General features: G+C 38.6%; 1 protein-coding gene across 3 annotated transcripts in view; it reads right to left on the minus strand.

Annotated features, from left to right (window-relative positions):
- Nucleotides 1–16470, minus strand: part of LOC139961433 (uncharacterized) — a 56082-nt gene that overhangs the window by 14676 nt on the left and 24936 nt on the right. For all 3 annotated transcript variants that reach the window (XM_071960600.1, XM_071960597.1, XM_071960598.1), the window contains 14 exons: nt 15479–15598; nt 14057–14182; nt 12809–12931; nt 9649–9792; nt 9137–9320; nt 7629–7876; nt 6662–6800; nt 5204–5385; nt 4331–4397; nt 3674–3729; nt 2838–3024; nt 2377–2435; nt 1836–1964; nt 1561–1630 (listed from right to left, as the gene is read on the minus strand). In XM_071960600.1, the coding sequence (XP_071816701.1) occupies nt 1561–1630; nt 1836–1964; nt 2377–2435; nt 2838–3024; nt 3674–3729; nt 4331–4397; nt 5204–5385; nt 6662–6800; nt 7629–7876; nt 9137–9320; nt 9649–9792; nt 12809–12931; nt 14057–14182; nt 15479–15598 (1834 nt within the window). The remainder of the gene's footprint in view (nt 1–1560; nt 1631–1835; nt 1965–2376; nt 2436–2837; nt 3025–3673; nt 3730–4330; nt 4398–5203; nt 5386–6661; nt 6801–7628; nt 7877–9136; nt 9321–9648; nt 9793–12808; nt 12932–14056; nt 14183–15478; nt 15599–16470) is intronic.

Genomic DNA, 16470 nt, shown 5'->3' on the forward strand with positions numbered 1-16470 from the left:
GGAACCAATCACAATGATGTATTCGTGAAACAAATCACAATGATCCATTCACGAAGGGAATCACTACGATCTATTCACTTAACCAATCAGAATGATCTTATTCATGGAACCAATCACAATGATGTTTTTGTGAAACAATCACAATGATCCATTCATGAAGCGAATCACTACGATCTATTCACTTAACCAATCAGACTGATCTTATTCACCGAACCAATCACAATGATGTATTCGTGAAACAAATCACAATGATCCATTCACGAAGGGAATCACTCCGATGTATTCACGTAACCAATCAGAATGATCTTATTCACGGAACCAATCACAATGATGTATTCGTGAAACAAATCACAATGATCCATTCACGAAGGGAATCACTCCGATGTATTCACGAAACCAATCAGAATGATCTTATTCACGAAACCAATCACAATGATGTATTCGTGAAACAAATCACAATGATCCATTCACGAAGGGAATCACTCCGATGTATTCACGAAACCAATCAGAATGATCTTATTCATGAAACCAATCACAATGATGTATTCGTGAAACAATCACAATGATCCATTCACGAAGGGAATCACTACGATCTATTCACAAAACCAATCAGAATGATCTTATTCATGGAACCAATTACAATGATGTATTCCTGAAACAAATCACAATGATCCATTCACGAAGGGAATCACTACGATCTATTCACAAAACCAATCAGAATGATCTTATTCACGGAACCAATCACAATGATGTATTCGTGAAACAAATCACAATGATCCATTCACGAAGGGAATCACTCCGATGTATTCACGAAACCAATCAGAATGATCTTATTCATGAAACCAATTACAATGATGTATTCCTGAAACAAATCACAATGATCCATTCACGAAGGGAATCACTCCGATGTATTCACAAAACCAATCAGAATGATCTTATTCACGAAACCAATCACAATGATGTATTCCTGAAACAAATCACAATGATCCATTCACGAAGTGAATCGCTACGATCTATTCACAAAACCAATCACAATGATCTTTTCATGAAACAAATCACAATGATGTATTCATGAAACAAATCACAATGATCCATTCACGAAGGGAATCACAATGATCATATTTATGAAACCAATCAAATGATCTTATTCACGGAACCAATCACAATGATATATTCATGAAACCAATCATAATGATCCATTCACAAAACTAATCACAATGATCCATTCATGAAACGAATCACAATAATCTTTTTATAAACCACTAACAATGATCTATTCATGAAACGAATTATCATCACATCTGATGGGATGTGTTTTAACAAAATGCTATTGAACTTGCTAACAAACACCTACCAAAGTTTCTACAGAAAACTTTTTCTCTTTTTCTCTTTTCTCTTTTGAAAAACAACGGTAGAAACTTTACTAGAAAGCTGCCACCATCCCTCCACCCATCCAATCCCTACCCTCCACCCTTCCCCCTATCCAATCCCTACCCACAAACCCATATACCACCATAAAATAAGGAAAGGAGTAAACCTGCAAATATGAGAGACACTTACTCAAACCCTCCTGGGAAATTTGTGCAAGTATGATCGCAGCCACCGTTATTTATTTCACACTCATCAATATCTGTACGAATCGTAAAAGAAAAACATTTTATGCTTATTATTGCGGGCAATAGAAAAGGAGCAGAATTGGCTGAAACATGACATGAAAAGTAAATTTTGATGGGCAGCAGAGGCAGCCTAGGGATGGGTAACCCTGGATGGGCCTTTGATTTCCTCCTTGAGGCGTAGGATCACGTTTGCATACCCCATGTCAGTCTGAACCTTACCCAAGCATGTGCAGGAATCTTCTTCTACGTAGAACCCGTGGTCGCAGCTGCAGGTGTAACTTCCGTTGAGATTCAGACAGTTGTGCATCTGGTTGCAGCAGGCATGGCCCTCTTCACATTCATCAATATCTAAATATCGTGGTAGAAACAAGAAATAATCGTGGTTTACCAGTGGCGGTGGGGGCAATTTTGACAAGACTGGGAAAGGGTTAGAACAGGGAGATTGAAGGGTTGGGTCAAAGTCTTTGTTTTAATACGAACTGTTGTTGACAGCTTTGAAGATGCTGGTTATATTTCATTTACTAAATTATAAACCAATAGTTCAGTTCTCTCCAAACTCACTTACTTAGCAATTAAGTTTACTGACCCTACCAACTATTACTCAAAATAAGCTGGAAATTAAACTGAGAAGTAATTTCTATACAATTTCTTCCACCAAGTTGAAGGCTAACAAGTGAGTTATCGATTAATGAATTCTGCACAATTATCAGCAATTTGTCACCCAGACACAATGCATACTGAACAAAAAATTAACAAAAACCTTGGCAGGTAACTCCATCCCCCAGAAGGTTGTATCCAACTTCACAATCACATCTTCGACTGGAAGAGAAATAATGAAGAAATGCAAAGTTTAACAGTTCCAGGATTTGTAAATTAAATAAAGCTCAAGAAGCATTGTAAGGAAATACCTCACATGACACACAATCATGTCACTATACCTCTATGGATACACAACCTCAAGAACATTGTGCCACGACACTGATACTATAACCTCACGGACAAGCAACTCCCAGGAGGCATAATGCCATGTGGCTGGAACTGAGGAGATATACCTTAAGGGACAGAATGTACAAACCTCAAGGGGGCACCCTGCCATGTTACTGGAACAGTGGGTATCCAACCATGCATATTTGAACAGGTTTAACTCCCCACTTTTGCCAATGTTCTGACAGAAAGTGGAACCCATGACTTCTTGACAACGTAGAGTCTCTCTTGACCTACCTTCCTTTGTCGTTGATGCAGATCTGATCGCATTCACCGTTGTTCACCACACATTCGTTGATATCTGAACAGGAGGTGCCGTCGGCTGTCAGAAAGTAGCCGTCTCGACAGGCGCAGAGAAAGGATCCTTCCGTGTTCTGGCACAGATCCCGATGATCACATGGCCTGTCTCGGCATTCATTAACATCTTGAAGGTACAAAAACAGAAGAAAATGATTCTACCAGACCTCTTAATCTATCGAGCCTTTACCTTCCCTGGGAAATATTAACTCTCAATAACGAGCGAAGTTGTCGATGGAGGTCATGTTATGTTACCAATATTTCACACATGTCCTCGATAGTATCTATTAACGACTGTATATAGGAAAGGATGTCTCTGTAAGTAAACGTGTCCTCTCAAAACTCACACTTCCTCATACACCATCCGTCCCCCTCCCACCACCCACCACCCCCACCCCCTTTCCACATGTACAACCCCTTCTACAGAAATTTCTTCTAAAAAGAATAAGAATGACTAATAATTACAATGGAAAGAATCTGATTCCAATTTCATTAACAACATCGCAATCCTGTCACCAATTCAGATCATTTTTAGCCTTGTGTGACGCAGGTATTACCTCCTGTGGAGGGATAAGGTCGAGATATATAACAGGAAGGTCATGCAGAGAAAAGGAACATGTGAATGCCTTTTGTTTTGATTGCTGTCCTTGTTAAACTTGTTCAAGCATCAGTTACAAGGCATCTATGCCAGTGATCTAGTGGGCCCAGCCCTCTCTCCTTTACAGTCAACCGTTCATACCATTGGATTAAAGTTACAATATATATATATACTTCACCCTGGCAGTGTGTGTTGTTGTGTGGTTCATAGCCCTCAAAGCAGGAACACAAGAAACTGTAGGAAGAGAACGAGTAGCATTATGGGTAATTTAAAACAACACAGCTTCATCCAAGTACTTGTCAGTCGCCAAGACTCCTTACTACCGAACACCTGGTTGGAATTGAGTTCCAACAGGGTACCAGGGGTGGGGCATGCGTATATGATGTACCAGAAAGAACCTTTATCAACAGGACGTAATATTTGCCAATATGAAGAACAATTTCCAATTGGGAAGATTCCATCCTGGCCTCCTCCCAACCCGCCCCCCCTCCTCCCCCCTCCATCCAACATGCTAGAGGTTTGCTTCTAGAGGTGTGAAAGCTACATTGCACGTTTCTATGTTCGGATTAAGTTTATCATTGCGGGTAAATTCTGAAAACACTTTTTAATAACACACACATTGGACTATATTCCTGGCATATTCCTGGGTTTGAATCCCAGTGGAGGCTGAAAATGTTCTTTCGCTGTTGTGGATTTTCCAGCTAATTACAATTTCAAATATATTTATTCTTTCTGTAGTAATCTTCCACAACTTTTCAGATAACCTTTAGTTAACTTATACAATTTTCCTTATCTCCCTAATAACTTGAGGGAATAAAAGTGACGGTATAGTTACCTTCCATTTATGTTATTGCAGTCTTGCTGACAAATATTAAGGCCTGCATCTTCACATTCATTCACATCTGTCAGAAGAAAGAAATTTGTTTTCTCTAAGATGATGTTTTCTGTTGTAATAATGTTACAAACTGTACAGGTGTTAAAAACAGAACACATATATTCAGAGAATGGCTACAAGTAAAAGAAACTCAAGCTCGCTGGGAACAGGAGTATTTCCCTGCCTCAGAAATTAATACACTTTTGCAAACGACATTGCTAGTTTTGTTGCAAAAGGGGAACGAACAGATGCAACATACCGACACACATACTTTCACAATTACATGAACATTTACATAAGATGACCACATAAATCCTGTCACCCTGTGCCTCCCCCTACACTCCCCCCTCCACTGTGTTTTGAAACAATCATTTGCGTTGCAGATGAAATGAAATTGTCTTGCGTTTATTCCCAAAAAAGAAACAAGGCGGAGGTGACTAGCCATCTTTGCATACAAGAATAGGTAGAGCTGTCATAGTTTGCCCTTCAACTGTTGCGGAAAAATATGGGACGATCGCAACCCCTTCTGAACATAAATCACAAATCTCGTACAGAACTTTGGTCAAGCAACCCAAGTGGGTCAACCGTGCAATCTAAAACAGAGGATTGTTCAATTAATCTGAACAAAGCATATATCATGTGCTACCTATATTAGCTAGAGCTATTCCATAGGCACAAGATATAAAGAAATATAAAGTTGTATATACTAGAAAACTAACATGAAAACTAACATTAAACTTGTGCAAGACAATACTTGAACACATAAAGACGAGACAAAGACATGCATCATTGAATGTTATCTGGAGAGAAAAGTGATTTGTCCAGATAACTTACCTGTGCAATGAATCCAATCAGTAGTCTCGTAGCCCTCCGGACAAAAGCATGTATAATTGCCTACGCTGTTTTGGCACACAGCGCCCTCACTAGTCACACAGTCATCTATTCCTTCTGCGCATTCGTCGACATCTTCGCATTCTTGACCCAGGTCGTTGATCTGATTGAACCCACTATGGCAACTAGAGAGAGGTAAAAAACAAAAACCATAGTTGACATTCTGTTTGATTTTGTTATGTACATGCAAAACAGGAAAGCAATTGAGGAATAAGTAGGTGAAATGCTTATGAAACCCGTTACAGGGGTACTTCAGTGAAATTCCAATGTGACCTTCATAGGGATAAAACAACGGAAATGTGCAAAGGTTGCAACGATCGATCTCAATACTTTCTTCCTGTAGCTACAAGTTGACTAATTTTTTAGCCAGAAAAAGCTTCAGTTATATAACAGTATGTATCAAAAAAGTGGGTCGTCTGTGAAGGCATATGTTCTTTCAAAAGTATTTACACAAATGTTTTTTTGGCCATAACTATGAAAAGTGCTCGCTGGTCGTCAACACCAGTCAGTCAAGCTATAGTCTGCTGACAAGATCAACAGTGTACACTTAGTTTGAACTTCCCCACACAGTGTATAGTTTTACTATTGACACGGAGATTATAAACGCAACATATATGGTAGAATCATTAATCATATCATGCAGGGATGTGCTCAGGAATATTTGAGTGCCAGGCAGATTGTGCGGTAGTGTGATCCACACCCTGGGAGAGGGATCTCATGGATGGGGTACCCCCTCCCCACTGGACAAATTTTGCACATGAAGTATGCTTAGGTGGTGCTATTTTCCTATTCTGTGCAATGTATTCTCCCAAATTTTGGTTATGGTAAAATTTGTTAAATTATCATAAAAAAAGTGGCGGGCCGAAATGTTTAAAATACTGTTTGTGCTGGGCAGCATTCAGAACTGCTGGGCGCAGCCACCCGGTGCTGCCCAGTGTGAGCACATCCCTGTCATGATAACCCAAAAATGCCCTTTCAACCCACTCTCACCCTCACCCTTCCCCCACCCATTATGGCAAGACAAAGTGAGACAAGAGACAAAAAGCCCTGGGAAACTATTCCACAATTAAGTGCAAATAGTCAATGACATTCTCAAGTTCAAACTCATAACAGACAAAAGCATTATTGCACCATTTTATAGGACCCTTGTCTTCCCCTTTCAAAGTTGACATAAACCCTTCTGTTTGTTTGCATTTAGGCCGGTGACCGTAATCGAAAGGATGAAATGGATATACCAAGGACAGACGATAGTAACAATCAAATGTTTTAATGATTTTCCCAGATCTTGAAAAGGTAATTATCACTTCTCACGGTTTGTGGGAAGCTGGAATCCGATCCTTGGGCATTCACCACCCGGCAGAAACATTATTGATACAAAGCGAGGGTGAGATTGGAACATACCCACATTTCCACGACGACTGGGTGTTGATGCATCTTTGATTGCATCCACCGTTGTTATCGAGACATTCGTTGATGTCTGCGCAAGTGATTTGGTTTTCCCTGAGATAGAATCCGCTCCGACATGAACATTCAAAAGAACCTAGAGGACAAAACACATTTATGAAGAACAAAAATGAAGGGGGGGGGGGAACAATGTTTACTGGAATAATTTACTAAAAATTGAAGGGGGGAAACAATGTTTATTGGAATACTTTACTAAAAATTGAAGGGGGGGGGGTGAAGCACTGTTTATTGGATTAATTACTCACTAATGAAAGGTCATAACCGTTACCACCAACAAATTTTGAGCTGCATAAAATGAAATGCAGCTGAACATTTTTCAAGGATATCATTTCATATCCCATGGAAATGACCCCGGATATAGAATAAGTTGAAAAATGTAAACTTAGTGAAGACAAAATGTCTAACACATGCGACGGAAAATAGATTTATTCTTAACAGATACATAGGTCTTCCAGCAATGATGTAGAAAAAAAAAGTTTTTTACCAAAGAGTTGCATCAATACAGTTATCTCATACAAAAGACAGGACCATATTAATTTAATAGTTCTTAAAGCTATGACTACTAAAAAGCTAATGAGAGGGTAGCAAACTTGTATTAGAATAACAAAGATACGGTATTATAGTGCACAGACATCCCTGACTCCCTGGGACAGTCGCCCCATTTCATGTACAGTCCCCAGATGAGTAGCGTCACTGGAAATGTCATCGGATTTATATGTACTGTCCCGGGTATATCAGCCAACTTCCACCAAGGCGAGTCTGAATAACTTAAATCTGACCTGTCAAATTAGCTTTGCTGTTCATAGAACAGCTTAAACCTAAGCTGCAAATGTCGTCAAGTTCCTTGAATGACTAAGAGATGAAAGGCAACGTACCGCCCAGAGCATCGGATCATTAAACTTACCTTCTAGGTTGTTGCAAAAGTGATCACAAGGGCCTCTCTGAGAGTCTGCGCACTCGTCTATATCCAGACAGATTTTGTTGTCGATGTTCAATCCCTGGAAGCCGTTGCGACATCGGCACTCGTGTTTGCCGGGGAGATTGACACAGACCTGTTGGCAACCACCGTTATCCTCTTGGCACTCATTGATATCGACGCAACCGGTACTGTTGTCGTTAGCTACAAACCCATCACGACATTCACACTCAAAACTGCCGGAAAAATGATTATTATAATCATTATTATTACCCCGTTATTTATATAGCGCATAATCCGAAAGTTCTATGTGCTTTACTTAACCCTGGTCATTGGTAACTTGTCACACATACACACCAAAGTGTGCACAATTCAAACAATCTCTCCTGGGGCACCACAGTGCACCACAGCCACGTGTCCCCACAAACCGGCTCACGCAACTATATTTACAAGTCACCTTGCAAGTCCAGACCAGATCAGATCACATCAGATCAAAATATTTCCAAGAGAGTTCTGACTTCAATAATTATGAAATTAGATTGAGTTCGATTACAAAGAATAGAACAGTGAAATGATGCTGATCAAGGATGTGACTTTTTGAACTCTGTGAGTGAATGACACCTAAATATATCCACATCATGTCTATATAGGAGTGTAATGGGTGAAAAAAAATTCCATTGAAATCCCACATGACACCAAACTTGGTGGTTAACTAGGGGATAACCAATATGGATACTTCAGAGCAAGTATGCAATTTGTATTAAGCTCCCACCCCAACCCAACATGTACAAGTGATTCGTCCTTTATAATTTTAATCAAAGTTGTTTTCTTTCGTTTTCCTTCTTTGCTTGTAGATTTTGAAAATAGCTGTGGGTAATTGAGATAGACATGATTCCTTGTCTCAAATGTCAAGGTGATTAATATGTAGACCATGGTTGTATGCCTTATTCAGTAAACTATAAATCAGTTCTAATTTAAATTTCTACTGGAGGTTAAACTTAAATTTAGACCAGGGGCTCCCAAAAGGAAGGTTGAAAAGTAATAAACTTCCAATAAGCTTCCAACATACATCTGGTGCATAGGCTTGTATTACTTCCAACGGAAACTTGTAACAGAGAAAGACCATCCTTCATGGCAAGGTGAAATCCCTTGAACGTTCATCGATTGCACAAAACAAAAGTTCAGATTTTGAAAAAGTGCAATAGAAAGGGGAAAAAAAGCTCCTTTTCTAAGTACTCTTCTTATGGATGTAATTAAAATAAATTTGCAAACTAGTCAGAATTTCTAACTCCATTAACTCCTGAATAGGAAAACTGTCACTATTGACGTCATTCGAGCCTGGCAGGATTCAATCCTGATATACAAGTGCTAGTTATCTGGTCCCCCTATTTGACCTTTGCAACACGGGGAAGACCCTGTTTTGAAAACCACCCAAGAGATGATTCTTATCGTACACATGAAGCGACAGATCGAGTAGGAATTTTTGAAGCGCTTACCCTCCTTCGAAATTGACGCAGGTGTGGCAATCCTCGGGTGGGTTCAAGCATTCGTTGATGTCCTTGCAGCGCCCTCTTGGTGATTTCTGCCAGCCCGGGAAACAGTCACATCTGTACCCACCGGGGAAGTTGGTGCACTTTTGGTCGCACTGGTAATTCAGCTGAGTTGAGCATTCGTCTATATCTGTTAAGGTGAGGCAAGACAAAACAAAGGTTTAAGATCTTCCCGGGTCATCCTCATAGCCTGCAGATAATGCTATTAAAAATGACGGTAATGTTGCACCTAAGTGATGAAGAAAGCTTTTAACACCATCTAATTTTTACATTGCAAGGGTATGTCTTTAATATCCAAGTGATGGCAATTATTGCCTATGAAGGAGAAATAGCCTTAGAAAATCGTTGGTATTTTTGAGCTTTGTATAAAATTAGCCGGCTATCAGGAACTGGTGGCGTCCTTCACCATGTGGATGTCGGGAATTATAGACCGCTTTCTGACGTTTGTTTTAACCTACCTTTACAAACTCTGCCGTTGGGACTCAACTCAAACCCATCGTCACAGTCACAATAGTAGCTGCCTGGTGTGTTGAAGCATTGCTGGTTGCAATGGTGGCTGTAGGTGCGGAATCTGTTAGCAGGGCGCTGGCACTCATTAACATCTGCATGAGAAGGAGACAGACATCTTGATATAAAGCAATGCTCAGCTCAAATTTAATATTTAAAGGCAGGGGCTCCCTAACTGGGCTGCATGAACCCCCAGGGGGTGCGTGAGTGTCCATCCCAGGGGGTTCGTGAGAGGATAAAGTTAGAGAAACCATGATTTAAGGCATAGTGTGGTAAACTAAGGGAGGAGATGAATGAATCGTTTCTAATGATTTCCCCCAAGAAAGCAAAAAAAAAAAACACAACAAAATTGTTTAACTTTACATATCCAACATAATCTTACAACATACATTTCAGATTAACAATACAGGTCTTCTCCAAAGGTTTGTGGAATAGGCATCGATGAAAAGTTGCAGCTGGTCAGGAATTTGCTGACCATTGTTATGCAAATTAGATACGCTGCAACTTGTTTACAGAGATGTTGCCCTCTTCTTTTTATATTCTCCTCATGTTGTTACCTTAGAACAAGCAAGTGAGGATTTCACTTTAGCATATTTCGTCTACAAGAAAGATAAAATCCTGTAATTTCTTACACATGTCTGATGTACCTTTATGGTAGCCCTACTATAAGTTGCACAATTTCTTCTTTGCATTGCAAATTAGTATGGATGTAGAAACGACATTGCCTTCTTCAAACTACACAAGGGTCCAACATAGCAATCAAAGTTTTGTACGGAAATCGTGGGCAATAGTTCCCAATATTTGTTTGGTTTTTTACAAGCAAACGATGAATGAACTTTATTTCACCTGTTTTGTGCTTTTAATTATCCAACTCCTACAGAACAACACAAAAAAAAAAGACTGGTCTATTATATAGTGCAATAGTTGCAAACTCTGATAAATTCATGTGCACAGAAAAAACAAATAAGGAGATGACAAATTGCCATGAAAATATTGAAATCGCAATAAATGCCAATTGTACTCAGCTATGTTTCCTTAATGAGATACAATCACAACTCTGGGGTGCTACACAAGGTCATGAAGCTACCGGTAACAGGAAGTTCAAAAGTAAACAAACGGTACCTGAACGGAGGTACCTGAAACTACTTGTGTGTGCAACGTGGTGTTAACTGCAAATTCTGTTTTCTGTTTGTTGCATTAAGTGCCAGGAAGGATACATGTGGAAACAAAAGTGCATGCTTCCAAATACGCTAGAAATGCTAGAAATACGCTAGTAATGGTCACTTGCATGCTACCTACAACGAACACTACGCAACACTTGCGGCCTGTTTTTGCAGTATCTTCCTGTAGAGCTAGGCTCATTTGCATATGAAATTCTGGGCTGAGTTTAATTAATATTAAAAGTCTAATGTGATTTATATTAACGCTAACAGCGGTTACCCACACTATTACGGATGCCCTACATACTGGAGTAAATCATGCATTTATAGACATGGATGTGATGTGTTGGAAACGAGATTACTATTTTGAACAAGTTAATAAAAATTAAATAATACCATACGAAACAAAGAAAGAAAAATGATGATTGGAACGTTCTGGAATTTGGAAAAACTTTAACTGGAAGCGACCTAAAGAAAAATGGAGATAAACAAGCAGATACTTTGCTTCCCAGATTTAACCATCACCTCCCTCCAATGAGTTATAGTCTTGTGCATTGAAGGTAGACCTTTTTTTCTAAGAAAGTAAAAGTTATATCTCACAGATTCCCAGAAAAAGTTGGCCCAGGCAAAAATAACCCTCGATCACATTCCTGTAAATATTTGTGTGATCGTGGAGATTTAGTATGTTTTTTTTTCTTTTTCATAGCATCTTTTATATTATTTGCATCAACTTTTGTGTTTATATTATATATTTTGTTGTTATTTTATTTTGCCCAATTTTTGGAGGAAAAAATATGACTTATGAGTCTCATATATTTCTGACGCATCATTCCACACTACATAGCATTGCGGGCCTCATTTTCCATATTATCCTCCCAAAGTCAACTTCATAAATCTCTTAACTTGGTATGGTTCCGGGAAATAAACAAACAGAATTTGACATGACATTAAATAATCTTTAATCGTGACTCCGAAAAGTGTTTCATCCAGCCAAACCTGCCAAAAATTTGCCACGTTTGTTTTCAAACATTTGACAGTGTGTTTACAAAAACCAAACACTGTGCCTGCTATGAGTCATTTACAGTGGTACCCTACTGAACCAGCTTGAATACAAGGATTTTAACCACTTGAGATTCTTGCAACAGACAAAAACATTCCCACAATGCAATGGTGACTTCCTCTCTGTTCCTGAGAGAGAGGTCGAACTTAAAGAGCAAGAAAATGGGTTTGATTCATTCCTAACATCCCAGAAACCTTTTTTTTGGGGGGGGGAGGTAAGGAGGGGGGAGAGGGTTGTGTGTGATAACTTAATGATGGTATAACTAAATTCTGTGCATTTCCAGTTTAAACTTTACATTTTCACTTAGTCTGCAAAATGTCTGTAATTTGAATCGATAAGATGTTTTGATTTCTCTTCCCCAAGTCAATGTTGTGTACACCTCTTTTCCATCATTGCAGTTGCATTGCATCATTCTTTAAGTTCAGTGCAAACACGATGTCTGTTTTCATAATTTAACATGTGAAGTAAATGACCAGGCTGAGTGTTATAAGGATCTGTCAATTGCTACGTTAACACAACCACGAATATAAACAATATATCTGTTTTTTGGATCATGTGCTCAGTTGGATGATTTAGTTATGCTCCAATCACAATCAACTGTTCTAACACTTGTCTGTTACTCTCACTGTCTGTGCGTCATGAAGGAAACAATAAATAAAACCATGGAGGTGGAAAAAACAGAGCACCTACTGTCAACCAAACCCCCCCCCCCACCCACCCTCTATGACATACTTTCAGTTTAAAAGCTTCTCTTCTGGCGGTAAAATAATCTCAATAAATATTGATTCAAAGCAAAAGTTTCGGAAATACAAACCGACTATAAGGTAATTTATATTTGGTGACCACAGAAGTTCACTTTCAAAACTTGGAAGTAAAAGACAACAACCCTACCTGAACAATTGAAGCCATCTGAATTGAGTTGAAAGCCCATGTGACAGGAACAATAGATGGAGGGGGGTCTCTCGTGGCACACCTGCTCGCACTCACCATTATTCTCTCGACAGGACTGTGAAACTGAAAGTGAAAAAAAAAAAAAAAATAAGGACAACTGTTTGAAAGAAAGAATCAAGAATATCCACCTAATCCCTCAAAAAACAGCATGAAACAAATTATTAAACTGTAAATATATCCTGTTATGGTGAATATTTCCGTAAGACTTAAAACCACAAATATGGAAGGAGAGCTAGAGGGTCAACAATTTCATTGGACAAATGCAAGAAGGTGTCATGCCGTCTGAAGTCAAAAGTCTCTATTAATCGGCGAAAAAAGAAGAGAAAAAGTGGAAAACATCTCCCCACAATTGACAGAACAAGAAATAAAACTTAACAGATGGAGGATTGGCAAACAAGTGTTTTTTTTTTGCCATTCCATATATCATAGGATCTTTGTGGGTACACTATACGATGGTTAAAATGATAGATGGAAGTAAGAATTCCTCCAGCACTGAAAGGTTCAGATAGTTTTCCTATATATGTGGCTTTCCAATGACATACATACAGTTTTCTCGTTTACCTTAATAGATGTATTCAATCTTAGATAATTTCAATCTAGTGTTGGCATCCATTACCCTGAATTCAACAACTACACTAGTTCCAAAGGTTTTCAGTAAATTTCGGTTTTGTTCAAGCACAAATACATTAATATTTCATTCCTACAGGTTTCATTGGTCCATGGCGACGAGACTCAGTCTCTTCATATACTCATTGCCCTTATATCCCTAGATTTCTCTCTCCCTCCATTATCAATTTGGTATCAAAAAGTGCTCACATTTCACAGTCGGTGACCAAATATTTAAACATGTTATGTAACTTGATAAATGCATCAAAAGCAAAACAAAACAAAACCCATGTATGTTGTCTACTTCGTGACTGCACTGCCAAGGTAATTGTGGAGAAAATCTACTTGTGGCAAGACATTGCAAATATGTCAGTATGTCAAGATAAACATGAATATATACCAAAGATTATAAGGAAAGAACTAATATGCAAATAACTGTCATCTCTGAACAATCATAATTTTGAGTTTAGATCTGCTTGCCATTGTTCTTTTTCAAACAAGGACTCTACTCCCCCCCCCCCACCCATCAGTGGAACCACTCAACTCCCCTCCCCATTACCCACTGCTGGACACTGTACTCACCCTCACATGTCAGTCCATCTGACATGAGTACCTTGTTTTGATCTGAGCAGGTGCAATAGTAAGATCCTGGCAGATTACGGCAGTCGTCCTGGCATCCACCATTGTTATCATTGCACTCATTAATATCTACGTAAAATAATGAAGAGCGTACACACTACAGGGGTGTAGGAACTATGGGGAGACCATAGAAATATTATTAGAGAAGGATGGCAAGCAGCACAAAAGTCTTTGAAGTGGTCTATTTGTCAAAATAGGCATGTGGCTAACAATAATGTGCTAGCCTAATTTAAAGTGAGTGTAAACAAAATTATGACTTTGAAGCAAAAGTTTTGAAAATCCTCCAGGAAACAATTATATCACTTTTCAGTCGTTTTTTCTTTCTTTCTTCCTGGCCACAAGTTAGTACTCAGGCTTATTGTGCATACATTTAAGTGTCAACTTACATTAAATTGCCATCATTCTCTGGTTACATATCTATGGAGGATGTCAAAATTGGGATATATATCTCTACAGATAATTAGTCAAACAAGTGAAAGTGGTAAAACAAACTTGAGGGTAAGGCTAGACATGACAAAAAAAAACATAAAATCACTGATGTTTAAAGTGAAACATTACGTTTAACTCTAATTACATTGTAATATATTAATAAATGTCAGTGTTAAAGGTTTGCTAAACAGATGATTAATTAATTGAAACTACTGGAAGACATGTTGAAAATATTAAATTTACTACTATTAAATATACTAACGAGAGACTTAATGGGGTATTAATACATGCAGTAAGAGCAGAATTAATTACTTGTCTATTAATTGAAAAACTCAACTGATTTACAACATTTTAAATTGCAAATCCTTCACATGTGATTGCCTTCAGCATATGCACGATAAATATGTCGCTAAGGATAGGACATGTTTGGATGGCGGAATCTATTTTGCATTAACATGAAATTATCGATAGCAGACATAACTGCAAAGTTCTTTCACAATGTCTTTCTCATTTTCAACAGTTTTTCATTTAAGGGCTAGCAATTTATTACTTTATTACCTGAATATTCCCAGGTATGCTAGAGAGATACATGCATGCTCCTCTTTGACCCTCCTTCAATATTGAAAATCTCTTTTACTGCCAAACCTAACGCACTGCACTCTTCGCCAAACCCAAACATGCTCTTAATAATTATCATTATATACAAGGAAAACTAATAACATGGTATTGTTCAGTAGAATAACATTTGGATGGGGGGGTGGGGTGATGCGGGAATACATTTGCCGTTTAGTCTATAAATAAATGCGGATGGAACAGTTATATATTTTAATTGGTCGGGTTAAGAGAGGCAAATAAAGGTTAAACTACTCTGTCTGGTTCACTCTCAGTAATTCCTGCAGGTCACACCTGACACCCTGAGGCGCAGGACTGACTCACCTTCGCAAGTTTTGCCGTCATCGGCCAGCTGGTACCCTTCCCAGCATTCACATCTGTAACTTCCTGGTGTGTTGCTGCAAACGTGAGCACACGGCTGTTGCTCCTGGCATTCGTCAAAATCTGAACAAATGTGAAAGATATTTTTCATCTCAGGACTATCTTATGTCACAAAAGGGGCTCCCAAAGCAATCGAACAAAAATTATTTTAGTATTTTCCATATTCAATAAACGAAACAAAAAGATGAAAACAAAAGGAGGTGCAACTCAAACAGATCTTAGTTCCCCGTTTTGACATGTTTTTATTCTTGTGTTTGAAAATCACTATGAGAGCAATAAAATGATATGAAAGTTCTGCAGCTTCTAGGGGTTTCTACCAGTCAACAACAGCGCACCCCCCAATCAGAAAAAAACCTTCTCACACCTGTGTATTTGGGTGAACTTCTCTGGGGTTTGTTCAGCGAAACAACTGTATGCAATATCTACAAGTTCCAGTCAAGATCCTCATATGTTTAACTCCTTAAACCTACCCTCTTACACATTCCCCTACCTTGCCAAATCTACCCCTCTATCTTTTGTTCCAATAAAAATTACTCTTCCCCTGTGATCTTCAGGATTGAGATTGACAAAGTTCTAAAACACATGCCATTTTTTTTACAGTTTATGTCAACTGCAAATTCAACTGGCGATGGATAAAGCCTAAGGGTGATGATTAATTAGTTTACTTAGAGGAAGGAAAGGAATCAATGTTTTTTTATGTGCTTCTACTGTCAGTATGTAATTGTCTAGTGATCATGTACTATGTGACACACCACCATAGCTGAAGAAAGAAATCATTTGTGGTACTTTTACTCCAAAGTAAACATTGTCATAGGTTGTAAGAGGTCCAGAACTAGCCTCAAAAGTGTTTAATTTTTGTTTTGTTTTTCCCCCCTGAAAACACTGACAACTCAATTTGTTACTGTCAAGTCCAGAAACTAAAACGAAGACAACAA

The sequence above is a fragment of the Apostichopus japonicus genome, chromosome 20 (assembly GCF_037975245.1).
Source record: "Apostichopus japonicus isolate 1M-3 chromosome 20, ASM3797524v1, whole genome shotgun sequence".
In the NCBI taxonomy this organism is placed as follows: domain Eukaryota; kingdom Metazoa; phylum Echinodermata; class Holothuroidea; order Aspidochirotida; family Stichopodidae; genus Apostichopus; species Apostichopus japonicus.